General features: G+C 46.2%; 1 protein-coding gene across 2 annotated transcripts in view; it reads right to left on the reverse strand.

Annotated features, from left to right (window-relative positions):
* LOC143961840 (uncharacterized) overlaps window positions 1-14,700 on the reverse strand; it is an 86,192-nt gene that overhangs the window by 59,010 nt on the left and 12,482 nt on the right. For both annotated transcript variants that reach the window (XM_077471175.1, XM_077471174.1), the window contains exon 3: window positions 4,046-4,666. In XM_077471175.1, the coding sequence (XP_077327301.1) occupies window positions 4,046-4,666 (621 nt within the window). The remainder of the gene's footprint in view (window positions 1-4,045; window positions 4,667-14,700) is intronic.

Genomic DNA, 14,700 nt, shown 5'->3' on the forward strand with positions numbered 1-14,700 from the left:
GGACTTTATGGAAGAGTGGTAAGAAGAAAGACATTGTTAAAAGAAAGCCATAAGAAGTCTCCTTTGCAGTGTGCGAGAAGCCATGTGGAAAACACAACAAACGTGGAAGAAGGTGATCTGGTCTGATGAGACCAAAATTAAACTTTTTGGCATAAAAGCAAAATGCTGTGTGGCGGAAAACTAACACTGCCCATCACCCTGAACACACCGTCCCCACTGTGAAACATGGTGGTGGCAGCATCATGTTTTGGGGATGTATTTCTTCAGCAGGGACAGGGAAGCTGGTCAGAGTTGATGGGAATAAGGATGGAGACAAATACAGAGCAATATTAGAAGAAAACTTGTTTGACTGCAGAAGACTTGAGACTTGGACTGCGACTTGGATGGACGTTCACCTTCCAGACAACAGCCCTAAACATACAGCCAGAGCTATAACAGAATGGTTTAGATAAAAGCATACACATTCACAGATGCTCTCTAGGGATGAGTCGAACACCTCGGGGTCGGTTCACAGCAGAACATGTGAACAGGCAAAAAGTTTGTTCGAACATGCAAACACTATTAAAGTCTATGGGACACGAACGTGAAAAATAAAAAGTGCTAATTTTAAAGGCTTATATGCAAGTTATCGCCATAAAAAGTGTTTGGGGACCCGGGTCCTGCCCCAGGGGACATGTATCAATGCAAAAAAATTATTTTAAAAATGGTTATTTTTTCAGGACCAGGGATTTTAATAATGCTTAAAGTGAAACAATAAAAATGAAATATTCCTTTAAATATCATGCCTGGGGGGTGTCTATAGTGGCACATGTTTAGTACAATACCACAGCAAAAAAGAGAGACCCAGAGCATTACCAAAGGTAATTCAGCGTAGGGCCAGCATGACAGGGGTTAATGGGGCTTGTTATGGAGAGTTGAGTGTAGTGGGAGGGTACATGTAGCAGGGCTGGTGGTTCTGCATGGAGGGGGTGGGGCTTGGAGAGGAAGTGCGACAGAAAGGAAGGGGAGGGCACAGTTACCAGGAGGAGAGAGGCTAAGGAACTTCCTTCCCTGCAGATGTGGGCTGCAGCGGCGGTGCACGGTACAGACTGGTTGCACTCCCAGGTCAAGAGTTTGCTTGTGGGAGCCGAGCAGAGGGGTAGTGTCCCTGCACCTCCCGCTGCAATTCAGGCTCAGAGGTACAGTCCTCCGGAGTGCCTCAGCCTGGAGGTGTTTCCCAGGCTAGGAGCCCCATGGAGAATGCCTCCAGGGACCCCCTGGTCCCCACACGAAAACACCAGTCACACGCAGAGCCGGTTCGGCCTGAGAGGAATCCTTGGCCTAGGCGGGACTCACGGGATGGGGCTGGGATGGAGGTCGTGGCACATCCCTCATCGAGTGGTAAGATGCAAAATGCGGCACCCAGGGCTGGATCTGGCCACCCGGGTGGCTCAGCGGGGGAGAGATAGGTCCTCCAGAACTGGGCCAGTGCCTGGAGCGGCCAGTGTCCCTGCCATGATGAAGCCAGTAGGGGAGCAGAGGCCTGATGGCAGCGCTGCAGTTAGTGGTGCTCTGGGCTGGATGGCGAGAGGAGTGGCTTCATCCTGCCCGGCCAGGGTGAGTGCCCAGCTGGTCAATGATGGGGAATAGCCTGGGCCCTCCTGGAAGATGGCAAGTAGTGACATCAAGAGCAGGCCGCACTGGCACCCAGCAGAATTCAGGTGTTATGGGCTGGGGCAGCATGAACGATTGTGAGGATGCTACCCTGTCCAAAGGGGAGCTGGAAGACGAGAGCGGGTGTAACGGGGCCTCTGGCAGCACGTTAACAGTGAGGACTGGGACATTGTCTGGTGTGCCGGATGCAGCTACAGGGGTGCACCTGCCTCGGGAGCGGAAGTGGCACAAGCAACAGTTGCAGGGGAGAATGGTGTGGCAAACAGCAGACAAGGTAAGACGCTAGAGAAGGAAGAGGACCGGGTATGCATGGTGGACTCGGCCAAATGTGAGGTGTACATTTGTTTCAAGGGCCGCTGGGAGCACACCTCAAGCAGGAAGTGCGGGAGTATATTTGGTGGGGTGAGTATGTCGAAATATTTTCCCTCCTTCCGCTAGAAACATTTTATCTGGACAGAGGTAAGTTAGATGACAGAAAGAAAGAGGAGGAGAAGAGGAGATGCAGGCTCATTCCTCAGTCGTTTCTTAATTTGCTTCAGGCGTTTGCTATTCTAGTTAGCATTATGGGTAAAGGGCTCCGGAGAATTGCTCCGCTTTTTTTTGCTATCTGGATGCGATCGGGGAAGCTTATCGCAATTATGAGGGTCACCCATAAAGCACCCTCCCCATGTCGAGAACATACAACCTGGTATGGTCCGGGGGGGGGGGCGTTTGCTAACCCCCCTATCCTGTCCTCCAGTCTGCTTGCTTGGATAAGGGTTTGTTATGGATTTTGGGGGGGAACCCACACCATTTTTTTTTCATTTTGCCGTGGAGTTCTCCTTAAAATCCCTGGGGAGGGGGGGACCTTGATTTTTATCTATTTTAACACATTACAGCTTACAAAACTTAATTTTTTTTTTTTTGCATTAAAGCATGTCCCCTGGGGCAGGACCCAGGTCCCCATACAAGTTTTATGGCAATAACTTATATAAGCCTTTAAAATGAACACTTTTGATTTTTCATGTTCGTGTCCCATAGACTTTAAAGTGGTTGTAAACCCTTACAAGCTTTTTACTACAGGTAAGAACATAATAAGGCTTAATTGTAGCTACTGTGGATATCTCCTAAACCTGAAACGGTCATCGGCACATGCGCACTGAAGCAACAGCTCATTCGTGTCGCTGCTACAACTGACGTTCTGTTACCGCAGGAGTGACGTCATCATGGCTCCGGCCAATCACAGCCCATGATACCCCGAAATAACTCTGGGAGCAATGTCGCCGGCCAGAGCAGTGTGTGAGGACTTTGATCTAAGGTGAGTATTTCATAATGAGCTAGTATGCTATGCATACTAGCTCATTATGCCTTTGTCTTGCACGTTTTCTTTTTTGTAGTGGGTTTACAACCTCTTTAATAGGGTTTGCATGTTTGCACAATTCTTTTTCCTTTTTGCATGTTCTAGTGTGAACTGAACAGGGGGGTGTTTGGCCCATCCCTAGCCCTCACCTGAGCCACCTCTGTATGGTTGAAACACACAGAACATGTCTCCACCCTGCTTCCCCCTCCCTCCTTATTGGCTGTGATTGACCACTACAACCAATATATCCTGCTGCTGTGTCTCAGCCAATGAGCTTCTACTCTTGTGCATGTTGCTGTATCGGGATCAGGCTCAGATGAGTATAAGGGAGGGGTTGAGGCAGGTAGCTGGACACTAAAGGTAAAAATGAATGCATGAAGGTAAAAAACCTTTGGCCCTTAGATCCACATTAAAGAGGAAGTAAACCCTGATGGGTTTACTTCCTCTTTAATTCCCTGCAAAGGTAAAGCATAATGGACTACTGTGCATCACATCGCATCGCATAGTAGTCCATTATGTGTCACTTACCTGGCACAGGAGCCAGCGAAGTCACCGCTGTCCCCTTGTGTACGGAGCCTCCATCTTCTTGGTGGGTCTCACTGCTCCGACGCTGTCATTCGACGGAGGCATGATGACGTCACTCCCGCGCATGCGCACAGGAGCCGCCACTCGTGGCATATCGCCGTTAACAGCGGCGCGCTCAGTGCGCCGTAGACAGCGGTGCCTGTCTTTTGTCAAATGTCTCCTAAACCGTGTAGGTTTAGGAGATATTTCTTGGACCTACAGGTAAGCCTTAATCTAGGCTTACCTGTAGGTCAAAGTGGTTTGTAAGGTGTAGAGTATTTAAAAATACTCAGTAAAAGGAAAAGTTATGAGCTGCAAATGATAATTCTGTTAGACACAAAAGGTAATAGACTTTCACATATAATTGTCACAGTCACCTCTCACTGCTGATGTGCATGGTACATAAAGTCTTCTTCATTGTAATTCTGTACTGAAAGTTGGAGGATCTTAATAATTAATAAGGTGTATATAGTAAGATGATAGACTTACGTTGAGGTGACGGCTTGACGTGAACCCTCCCTTTAATTTTATAGTGCAAGCTATTCCAATTAATGGCATTTCCATGGAGTTCACCAGAGAGGACCTTTTGGATGTCTTCTGGAGTCAGGGCGTAATCCCACATGTGGACGTCACTTATCTCACCAACCAATGACTGAGAAGCATCAAACCCTCCCCCATAAGAATCTCGGTTCTGTCCCAGAACAATACTGCTTTCAGAATTGATATAATAAGCATCACAATAAGATTGCGTCATGTATTCCCTTTGGGAGGCAAGCTTTCCATTGAGCCAAAGATTGATGGCCCCTGTATAGCTGGAGTCCCAGGTCACACAGATGTGCCTCCAGTAAAAAGCCTCTGAGAACGCTGTAAAAACAGCCGTTGCATTGTTTATGAATACCCGATAGTTGTACGGAGGCTTGAAGAAGATATGAAAGGCATCTGCGTATCTTGGAGTAGCCATAGAGAACAAAGAATGGGGACGGGAAAGTTCACTGTAGGAACGTAGACAGACGCTGACTTTCTGCAATGTAATTTCTGTAATTGTAGGTCTTAGAATAACATGAGAAGTGTTGGTTTCTTTGGGGAAGAAGAAGACTTTACCCTCCAAGTCTAGGGAAGAAAACAGAAAAAAATTATTACTGATACTTATCAAATCTTTGGGTCCAAAACAAAAAAAGTCAGAATTTATATATGAATGCCAGAATCTAAAATAAAAGATACACTGATAAATCTTAGAAAGATAATTATATCTATTTTTCTTTATGCATAAATATGTAGTTTTTAGATCCTGAACCGTGTGTTTATTTGTTGCCTCTGTTCTGGTATTGTGGTAGGTGGAGTCGGTGCTCTTTTAATACCAGCTATGGGTAGGATGTGGTAGCTCAGGTATGAGAACAGGTCACCGATGACCAACACCATGTAGGCTTGTGGCCTGTGTACCTGAGTGGAAGAGAGAGCCCTCTGCAGGGCTGGACTGCCATGACCAGCGTAGTTCAGAGGTACCCAACCTGCCTCTTACTGCTGTACCACTTGTACTCCAACATTCCCATTTCTTACCCTTCTAAAATGATGAGACCACACCTTAATTTTGGAGTATAAATGGCCATAGCAGCCTATTTATTATTCACACCATATAAATAACTCCAATATCAAATATATACCAAAATATCACCTCCGTAACAACTTGTTTAACTCCAGTCTGTTGGTCTTTGACGGCACCCCCGAACTCCAACACATATTCCACCAATACACTGCGGGACCTTTTTCCACACGATAGGCCTCCAGCGGATAATCAGCTCGGAGACAACCCCCTTCCCGCAGTGCAACCATTACAGTATTCCAGCTAACCTTTCGCTGGAATACACCGGAGGGGCACATACTACCGATGAGCCCCCCACCCCTTTCCATCACATATGTTTACTGCCACCGTCAAAGACCAACAAAACACCACCAATCCACAGCTGCCATGACGACCATCTGCCATGCTCCTGAAAGAAAGAAAACACATAAACCAACAAACACAGACAACATATAGGGAGGGCGGGTGGGAAAAACTGCCTCCTCCTTTCTTTCTCCACAACTTTCTGTTCCCCAGCCCAGCGCCGCCTCCTCCTTATATATTACCACTCCCCCTTGGACTTTACTCACTGTCCCCTCTCCTCTTATCTCTTCATATTAACCCATGCATTGTCTCCCCTAAACACATGGTCATGCCCGGGCCCTGCACTACTTTTTATTTTCTGTCTTTTACGTTCCGGGCCTCACTGGAGGAGTAGTTATGGCAGGGGTGCCCAACCAGTGGCCCGCGGAGCCCTCTGATGTGGCCCGTGACCTCCTTCTGTGGGATGGCAGATTGGCAAGCCCAGATCATGGGTTACCGACCCACCATCCCAGAGCATCTGTGTTGTTAATGAAGCCGGCAAAACAAGCGGCTGTGGAGCAGAGCTGTATAAGCTGATGCTTCCTGTATAGCGCCATCTCTTGCCACAGGCGGAGTGATACCAAATGCACGCTGCCATGGACAGCAACAGCAGGCAATACCTGAATGGAAGACTGTTATTAAAGGTCAATTTATTACTAAAATTGTAGTGTATATATGGGCATATCTTTGCAGTGGTTACTGGGCTGCTTTCAAACTGATCCGCAGATGCAGTGCACCTTCAGGTTACCTGCACTGAGGCATAGACTTCTGTTATTACCTGTGGGTTTGGTGAGCTTTCAGAAAGTGCATCACACCTGCAGGATATAATAGAAGTCTATGGCAAAGTGTAGCTAACCCGCAGGAAAGACACAGATACACTGCACTGCATTAGTGTGAAAGGCTCCTTTCACACAATCGGTCTGACCCAATCGGACCCTCCATTCACCTCTATGAAACGGCAGATGTAAACAGATTTGTGTCCATTTAAAACCGCCTACCTCCAATCTGATTCGGTAAAAAAAACAAAAACAGAAGGGATCAATCCCCTTCTGTCTGGGTGGATCAGATCAGAGGACCCATAGAGTAGAGTGGGCTGTGTCCATGCCCGCTCTGCATGGACCTATCATCCGCCTGCTCTTTCATTTGCGGCCCGCGACCGGTTACCAAGTCGCTTAAGTGGCCCTCTCTGTTCAAAAGGTTGGGCACCCCTGAGTTTTGGACTCACAATGGAGAAGGGGGAAAGCTTGGTTTTTGTAAGTATCAGGGCCTGAGACTGAGGGTATCAGGGTCCACATCTAAACCTGGGAGCTCTGCAGTATCTGGCTGTAGCCTTTCTTGCTGTTCCACTTGAGATACTAGGTAGCTGCCTGCCTGATTCTTTCGACAACATTGTCTTGTATCTTGTTTCTGGCAAACCTTTAACTCTTTGCTCCTTGGGCGTGGCCTGGCACCAGAGCATGATGGCAGCATAGAAGGAGAGCTCCGCCATCCAGAATAGCCTTTAATCAGTGGGAAGACCTTGGGAAACAAACAGAGAAGATGGCTGGGAGAAGCCAGTTTGCCACTGGAGCCGTCCACCCAGCTGAGCAAACACATTCTGGCAATGTTCCGCACACAGCACACTGACTCACAGGCCGCATCTCAAGCCGCGGGCCGTAGTGTGAGTCGCGCTGCTGCCACCGACCCTTTGGACACCTCTCCTCCAGGTATGGGCGCTTCACATCCCTCTCCTCTCCTGTGCCTGGCCGACCTCCAGCAGGTGGCCATTGATATTAAAAGCTCCCTGTTTGCAGTGATAACAGACTTAAAAAGTGACATAAGAGCTGTTGCATCTAAGTTAGAGCACGTGGAAGCGGTCGCCATGACACACGGAGCGGCCACCCAGCAAGTATAACGTGCCTCCACTGTACAAGCACAACACCTCATAGATATGCATAGACACATGGAGGACCTAGTTAACAGAGGCTGCAGACGCAACCTACGTATCAGAGGGATACCAGAGTCGTTAGAGGGCCTCCAGTTGCAAGCTGCAGTTTGGGCAATCTTTAACGCACTCCTGGGCAGGCTGCCCGATGCCCCAGTTGAGATGGAGAGGTGTCACAGCACGTTTAGACCTAGAGGCAGAGACACTGACCCACCAAGAGATGCTGTATGTTGCTTAGTAAACTTTATCAAGAAAGAGGAAATACTGCGATTAGCCCACAATCATGCTAATATGGAAAATGAAGGAGTGCGCATCCAGATATTCCAAGACCTGCGCCCTCTCCTTCAAGTCCTGGGGGAACGACATATCCCTTACCACTGGAAGTTTCCCTTTTGTCTCCAAGCCACTACTGGAAATCGCACAGCATTGCTGAGAACACCAGGAGATCTCCAGCAATTTTGTGACACCCTCAACATCCTGGCGATCAGTGTTCCTGACTGATATGGTGCATTTCTACAACCTAATCCCTGGATCCCTTCCCAACCTGCTGAAACCCCAAGGTCGCAAAGAAGCAGACAAAGGCGCTGCGAAACTTCAGATGGCACCCCGCCAAGAATGCGTGAAGACTCGGAGATGGATGAGAGCCCACGAGTCTCTCCATCTTCCGTGCATCTTCATGACTGAACAGTCCTGCGATGCAATATATTTGGTGCGGTAAGCTGGTCCCTTGATTCCCATGTATTTGCCACAACTTCTTTATAGGTAATGCCTGTCGCTTTTGCCCATTTGAGTTCCCTTATGCCTTGGTATGCAAACTCTTCGCTCCTCCCTTGAATTTCCTATTTAAGCAATGTTTCTGCACTTTCCTGTATCCTATCTGGACCAGCTTGGCGGAAACTGCTGTGCAATGCAGGTCTCTTACAAGCTTACATTTCCCACCATCTCAGTTCATTAATAAAGAGGATTAATTTTACTTTCAAATGTTTTCCTGACATTTTAAAGGGTAAGTTCACCTTTACAGATATATAAAAAAAAAAAAGTACATTTGCTATTTTTTTATTAGAAGCCTGTAAAGCATTGCACCCGTCATTGGCAGATCACAGGTGCAATGCCAGACTCCTGCAGGCTGTGAGTGTATCTGTCTGCTCATACTTTGTAAAGGCAGGCACTTGTTGAATGACGGGAAGGATCAATGAACTACCTAGAGAGCTCACCAGCACCCTGATAGTTCATTGAGAAGGCAGTTGGAAGTTGTAGTTCTCCCATTTACAGAACTCTGTGAATGAATGACACGGCTGGGTGGCCAAAACCCTGTCACAAAGGGGGCTGGGGGGGAGGGGGGGTTGGATGTGGGCTGCTGCATCAGTAGCATGTTACATGCTACACCCTGAATATGAGTGTTACATACAGTGGTGTGAAAAAGTGTTTGCCCCCTTCCTCATTTCCTGTTCCTTTGCATGTTTGTCACACTTAAGTGTTTCGGAACATCAAACCAATTTAAACAATAGTCAAGGACAACACAAGTAAACACAAAATGCAATTTGTAAATGAAGGTGTTTATTATTAAAGGTGAAAAAAAATCCAAACCATCATGGCCCTGTGTGAAAAAGTGATTGCCCCCTAAACCTAATAACTGGTTGGGCCACCCTTAGCAGCAACAACTGCAACCAAGCGTTTGCGATAACGTGCAATGAGGCTTTTACAGCGTCCTGGAGGAATTTTGGCCCACTCATCTTTGCAGAATTGTCCTAATTCAGTTACATTAGAGGGTTTTCGAGCATGAACGGCCTTTTTAAGGTCATACCACAACATCTCAATAGGATTCAGGTCAGGACTTTGGCTAGGCCACTCCAAAGTCTTCATTTTGTTTTTCTTCAGCCATTCGGTGGTGGACTTGCTGGTGTGTTTAGGATCATTGTCCTGCTGCAGAACCCAAGTTCGTTTCAGCTTGAGTACACGAACAGATGGTCGGACATTCTCCTTCAGGATCTCTTGGTAGACAGCAGAATTCATAGTTCCTTTTATCACGGCAAGTCTTCCAGGTCCTGAAGCAGCAAAACAGCCCCAGACCATCACACTACCACCACCATATTTTACTGTTGGTATAATGTTCTTTTTATGAAATGCAGTGTTCCTTCTACGCCAGATATACTTGGACACACACCTTCCAAAGAGTTCCACTTTTGTCTCATCGGTCCACAGAATGTTGTCCCAAAATTCTTGGGGATCATCAAGATGTGTTGTGGAGAAATTGAGACGAGCTTTGATGTTCTTTTTGCTTAGCAGTGGTTTTCTCCTTGGAACTCTGCCATGCAGGCCATTTTTGCCCAGTCTTTTCCTGATGGTGGAGGCATGAACGCTGACCTTAACTGAGGCAAGTGAGGCCTGCAGTTCCTTGGACGTTGTTGTGGGGTCTTTTGTGACCTCTTGGATGAGTCGTCGCTGCGCTCTTGGGGTAATTTTGGGCGGCCGGCCACTCCTGGGAAGGTTCACCACTGTTCCATGTCTTCGCCATTTGTGGATAATGGCTCTCACTGTGGTTCGCTGGATTCCCAAAGCTTTGGAAATGGCTTTATAACCCTTTCCAGACTGATAGATCTCAATTACTTTCTTTCTCAATTGTTCCTGAATTTCTTTGGGTCTCGGCATGATGTGTAGCTTTTAAGGATCTTCTGGTGGACCTTACTGTGTCAAGCAGCTCCTATTTAAGTGATGCCTTGATTGTGAACAGGTGTGGCAATAATCAGGCCTGGGTGTGGCTAGAGAAATTGAACTCAGGTGTGGACAACCACAGTTATAGTATGTTTTAACAAGGGGGGCAATCACTTTTTCACACAGGGCCATGATGGTTTGGATTTTTTTTCACCTTTAATAATAAACACCTTCATTTACAAATTGCATTTTGTGTTTACTTGTGTTGTCCTTGACTATTGTTTAAATTGGTTTGATGTTCCGAAACACTTAAGTGTGACAAACATGCAAAGGAACAGGAAATGAGGAAGGGGGCAAACACTTTTTCACACCACTGTATAACATGTTATAAAAGGTGACTTAATCCATTTAGATAAGGTGTAAGGTATAGAGGTACTAACACTACCAGGCACTGCATATAAACTGTTTGCCTTGATTATTAACCTCCTCCCACCCGCACTATAGCCGAATAACAGCTACAGCGCGGGCCTTAATTGTATGATGTCTTTCCGTGCATGAGCTGCCTGCGTGCCCACCTACCAGTGCCCACAAAGCCACCTACCTTTTCCCAACAGTGCCAACTATCAATGCCCACCAGTTCTGAGAATCAATGCCCATCAGTGCCTCATCATCGGTGACTGCCTATCAGTCTCACCTACCAGTGCCACACCAGTGCCCATCAGTGCCACCCATCAGTGAGCATCAGTGCCCATCAGTGCCACCTATCAGTGCCACCTATCAGGGCCCTTCAGTGCTGCCCATTAGTGCTGCCCATTAGTGCCACCCATCAGTGCCACCTATCAGTGCCCATCGGTGCCGTCTATCAGTGCAGCCTCATCAGCACACTTCAATGAAGGAGAAAAAGGACCTGTTTTCAAAATTGTATAACAGTTTATTCTTTCTTTTTTTTTAGCAAAAAATAAAAAACCCAGAAGTGATTAAATGCCACCAAAAGAAAGCTCTATTTGTGTGAAAAGAAATATAAAAATGTAATTTGGGTACAGCGTTGCATGACCGCGCAATTGTCATTCAAAGTGTGAGAGCGCTGAAAGCTGAAAATTGGTCTGGGCAGAAAGGGGGTTTAAGTGCCCGGTAAGCAAGTGGTTAAAGCCCAACTGCAGACATACAGTATCATAGCGAATATTACATTTTTTTTGTGGGGGTTGGGCTTTAATTATTAGTAATAATGATATGAGTACATTTCTTTAGTACGTTAACGTTTGTAAGTTCCAAAAAAAACTTGAAGGCGGCATCCACACCTGAGCATGGGCGTTTACAGACCATTTAAGTCAGGTTCACATCTCTGCGTGTCGGCAACGCGTGCAATTTCGCATGATTTCCTGGCACACAGGGAGAAATGCTCCCTTTAGCAGATAGGTGGTGGTGCTATTGATTGTTAATGGTCCATGCATCTCTTTACCGCATATCTTGTGCATAAGGCAGTCTATTGAAATTAATGGACTGCCCTACACATGGCACACTCAAACGCACCCGCCTTTGGTTGCAACCTGTAGCTGTGAATCAAGCAATAAGAACCTTATTTTTTATATGTTTTTGTCCTTTTTTAGGTGTATTAGGTGTCTGTGGACAGACGCGTTCTATGATAAGTAACAAAACCTCCAGCAGCACTAAATGCCCATTCGGAAAACACGGTGGATGCAGGGCAGCCCAGCAGCTCAGTTGCATACTGGGCAAGTCCTGGCCAGTGGTCTATTCTCATGACCTAGTAAGCCAGTTGATCGTTGACTGGAAAGCTCTCCATCTCTGTTTTTTTGCCTAGATAACCGTCCATCATGTGATGCAGATGCTACCGATGGGATGTGGAAGCTGAGAGCCCTGGGCGGCAAGGACTAAAAAAATTGAGAAATGCATCATATAGGCGCCCGCCTTCTCCGCCGCTCCTCTCTTGACTGACAGAAGCCTCAAAACAATGTTTTCCTCAATACTGTAACCTACCAGAAAAGCATTAGATAAACTCCTCTTTAAGGTGACCTCAAGAGATTTCATCTTCTGAACTCTCTGTGGGGATGGGGTGAGTTCTGAAACTTTCTCCTTATACTGGTGGTCAAGCAGGGTTGCCAACCAATAGTGATCCTTCTCCTTTACACCACATTTTCTTGGATCCTTTCTCAGGCTTTGAAGCATGATGGAGCCCATGCACCACAAATTTGTGGAGGCACGAGAAGCAGACTACTCTGGGTCACTAAGGATTACAGTATCTGGAACTGCCTCCTACCAGCCACGTACTACTCCCAAGGGTTCTGGGGATGGAAAATCATCTCTTACTGTTTGACGTATGTCTTCCTCTGCTTCAATGCCTCAGAAACTGCCCAAATCCTCCTCCTCCTCTCTCTCCTCTTGTATGTTCTGTGGCATAGGAACAATGGTGTCTGCATTAAGTGGGCCTCGAGAAGAAAGGAAATCCTTCTCTTCCTCCCACTATTCTGCCTCGAGTGACCTGTCCATAATGCCACGCAGAGTCTGCTCTAGCAGGAACACAACAGGGATTGTGTTACTTATGCATGCACTGTCACTGCTCACCATCCTGGTGGCCTCCTCAAATGGTGACAGTACAGTGCATGCATTCTTTATGAGCAGCCATTGGCGTGGGGAAAAAAAGCCTTGCCAGCCTGAGCCTGTCGTTGTGCCATACTCACACAGATACTCATTGACGACTCTCTGCTGCATAGGCAGCTGCTGCAGCATTGCCAAAGTCTAGTTCCACCTGATGGGCATGTCACAAATCAGGCGGTTTATGGGCAGGTGGAATTGAGGTTCATAGGACAATCCAGCAGAGGAGGGCATGGAGGAGGAGGGGATAAACTTGCAATAACACACAGAAATAGATGACGTTAAACTTGCAGTAATGCACAGAAATATATGGCATTGAACTTTCAGTAATGCGATGAAATATACGGCGCTAAACTTGCAGTAATGCACAAAACTATATGGAGTTAAACTTCCAGTAATGCAATGAAATATACAGCATTAAATTTGCAGTAACACAATGAAATATATGGCATTAAACTTGCAGTAATGTACAGAACTATATAGCGTTAAACTTGCAGTAATGCAATGAAATATACAGAGTTAAACTTGCAGTAACGCAGTGAAATATACAGCATTAAACTTGCAGTAACGGACAGAACTATATGACATTAAACTTGCAGTAACGCAATGAAATATAAGGGAATTAAACTTCCAGTAATGCAATGAAATATATGACATTAAACTTGCAGTGACGCAATGAAATATATGGTGTTAAACTTGCAGTAATGCACAGAACTATATGGCGTTAAATGTACAGTAATGCAATGAAATATACAGCGTTAAACTTGCACTAACACAATGAAATATATGGCTTTAAACTTGCAGTAACACAATGAAATATACAGCATTAAACTTGCAGTAACGCACAGAACTATATGGCATTTATCTTGCAGTAACATAATGAAATATACAGTGTTAAACTTGCAGTAATGCAAGAAATATACGGCATTAAACTTGCAGTAATGGACAGAATTATATGTCATTAAGCTTGCAGTAACGCAATTAAATATATGGCATTAAACTTGCAGTAACGCAATGAAATATACAGCATTAAACTTGCAGTAATGCAATGACATATACGGCGTTAAACTTGCAATAATGCAATGAAATATAAGTCGTTAACTTGCAGTAACGCAATGAAATATACAGCATTAAACTTGCAGTAATGCAATGACATATACAGCGTTAAACTTGCAATAATGCAATGAAATATAAGTCGTTAACTTGCAGTTAGGGATGAGCTTCGTGTTCGAGTCGAACATACGTTCGACTTGAACATCGGCTGTTCGCCCGTTCGGCGAATTCCGAACGTTATGGGCCGTTCGCACCAAATTCGTGTGGTGCTCACGGCCCACAATGCACTGCGATGGCGCAGTGCATTGCTGGCTCATGATTGGCCAAGCATGCACTGTGACCCCGCATGCTTGGCCAATCACAGCGCCGGCAGCGAGGAGAGCCATGATTGGCCACAGGCAGGATGCCTGTGGCCAATCATAGCTCAGACTGTGTAGTACACGCCCCACACTATATAAGGCCGCCAGCGCGGCGCCCTTGTGTAGTGTGTTGGCATCTGTAGCAGTTAGTGGGTGTTCTGTGTACCTTCAACACAGTATACACCGATCGTTATCGGCCGATTTTTCGTTCTTGCTCTTCTGTAGTGGTTGTTGTCTGCGTGCCCTGACCGCAGTATACACCGCTATATTCACCTATATATCTAGCGATATATCTATCTTTTATAATAGAGCTGTCAGTCAGTGTTAGGAGATTGTGCGTGCTGTCTGCGTGCTCTGAACGCAGTATACACCGCTATATCCACCTATCTAGCTAAATATCTTGCTCGTTTTAAATAGAGCTCTCAGTCAGTGTTAGGAGATTGTGCATGCTGTCTGCGTGCTCTGAACGCAGTATACACCGCTATATCCACCTATATAGCTAAATATCTTGCTCGCTTTAAATAGAGCTCTCAGTCAGTTTTAGGAGATTGTGCGTGCTGTCTGCATGCTTTGAAAAAGACGGACGGCACAACAAATTATACAGGGGTGATAACCCTTCCATATG

This window comes from Lithobates pipiens, unplaced genomic scaffold, assembly GCF_037356315.1.
Source record: "Lithobates pipiens isolate NorthernLeopardFrog02 unplaced genomic scaffold, aLitPip1_a1.2 Scaffold_8, whole genome shotgun sequence".
Classification (NCBI taxonomy): Eukaryota; Metazoa; Chordata; class Amphibia; order Anura; family Ranidae; genus Lithobates; species Lithobates pipiens.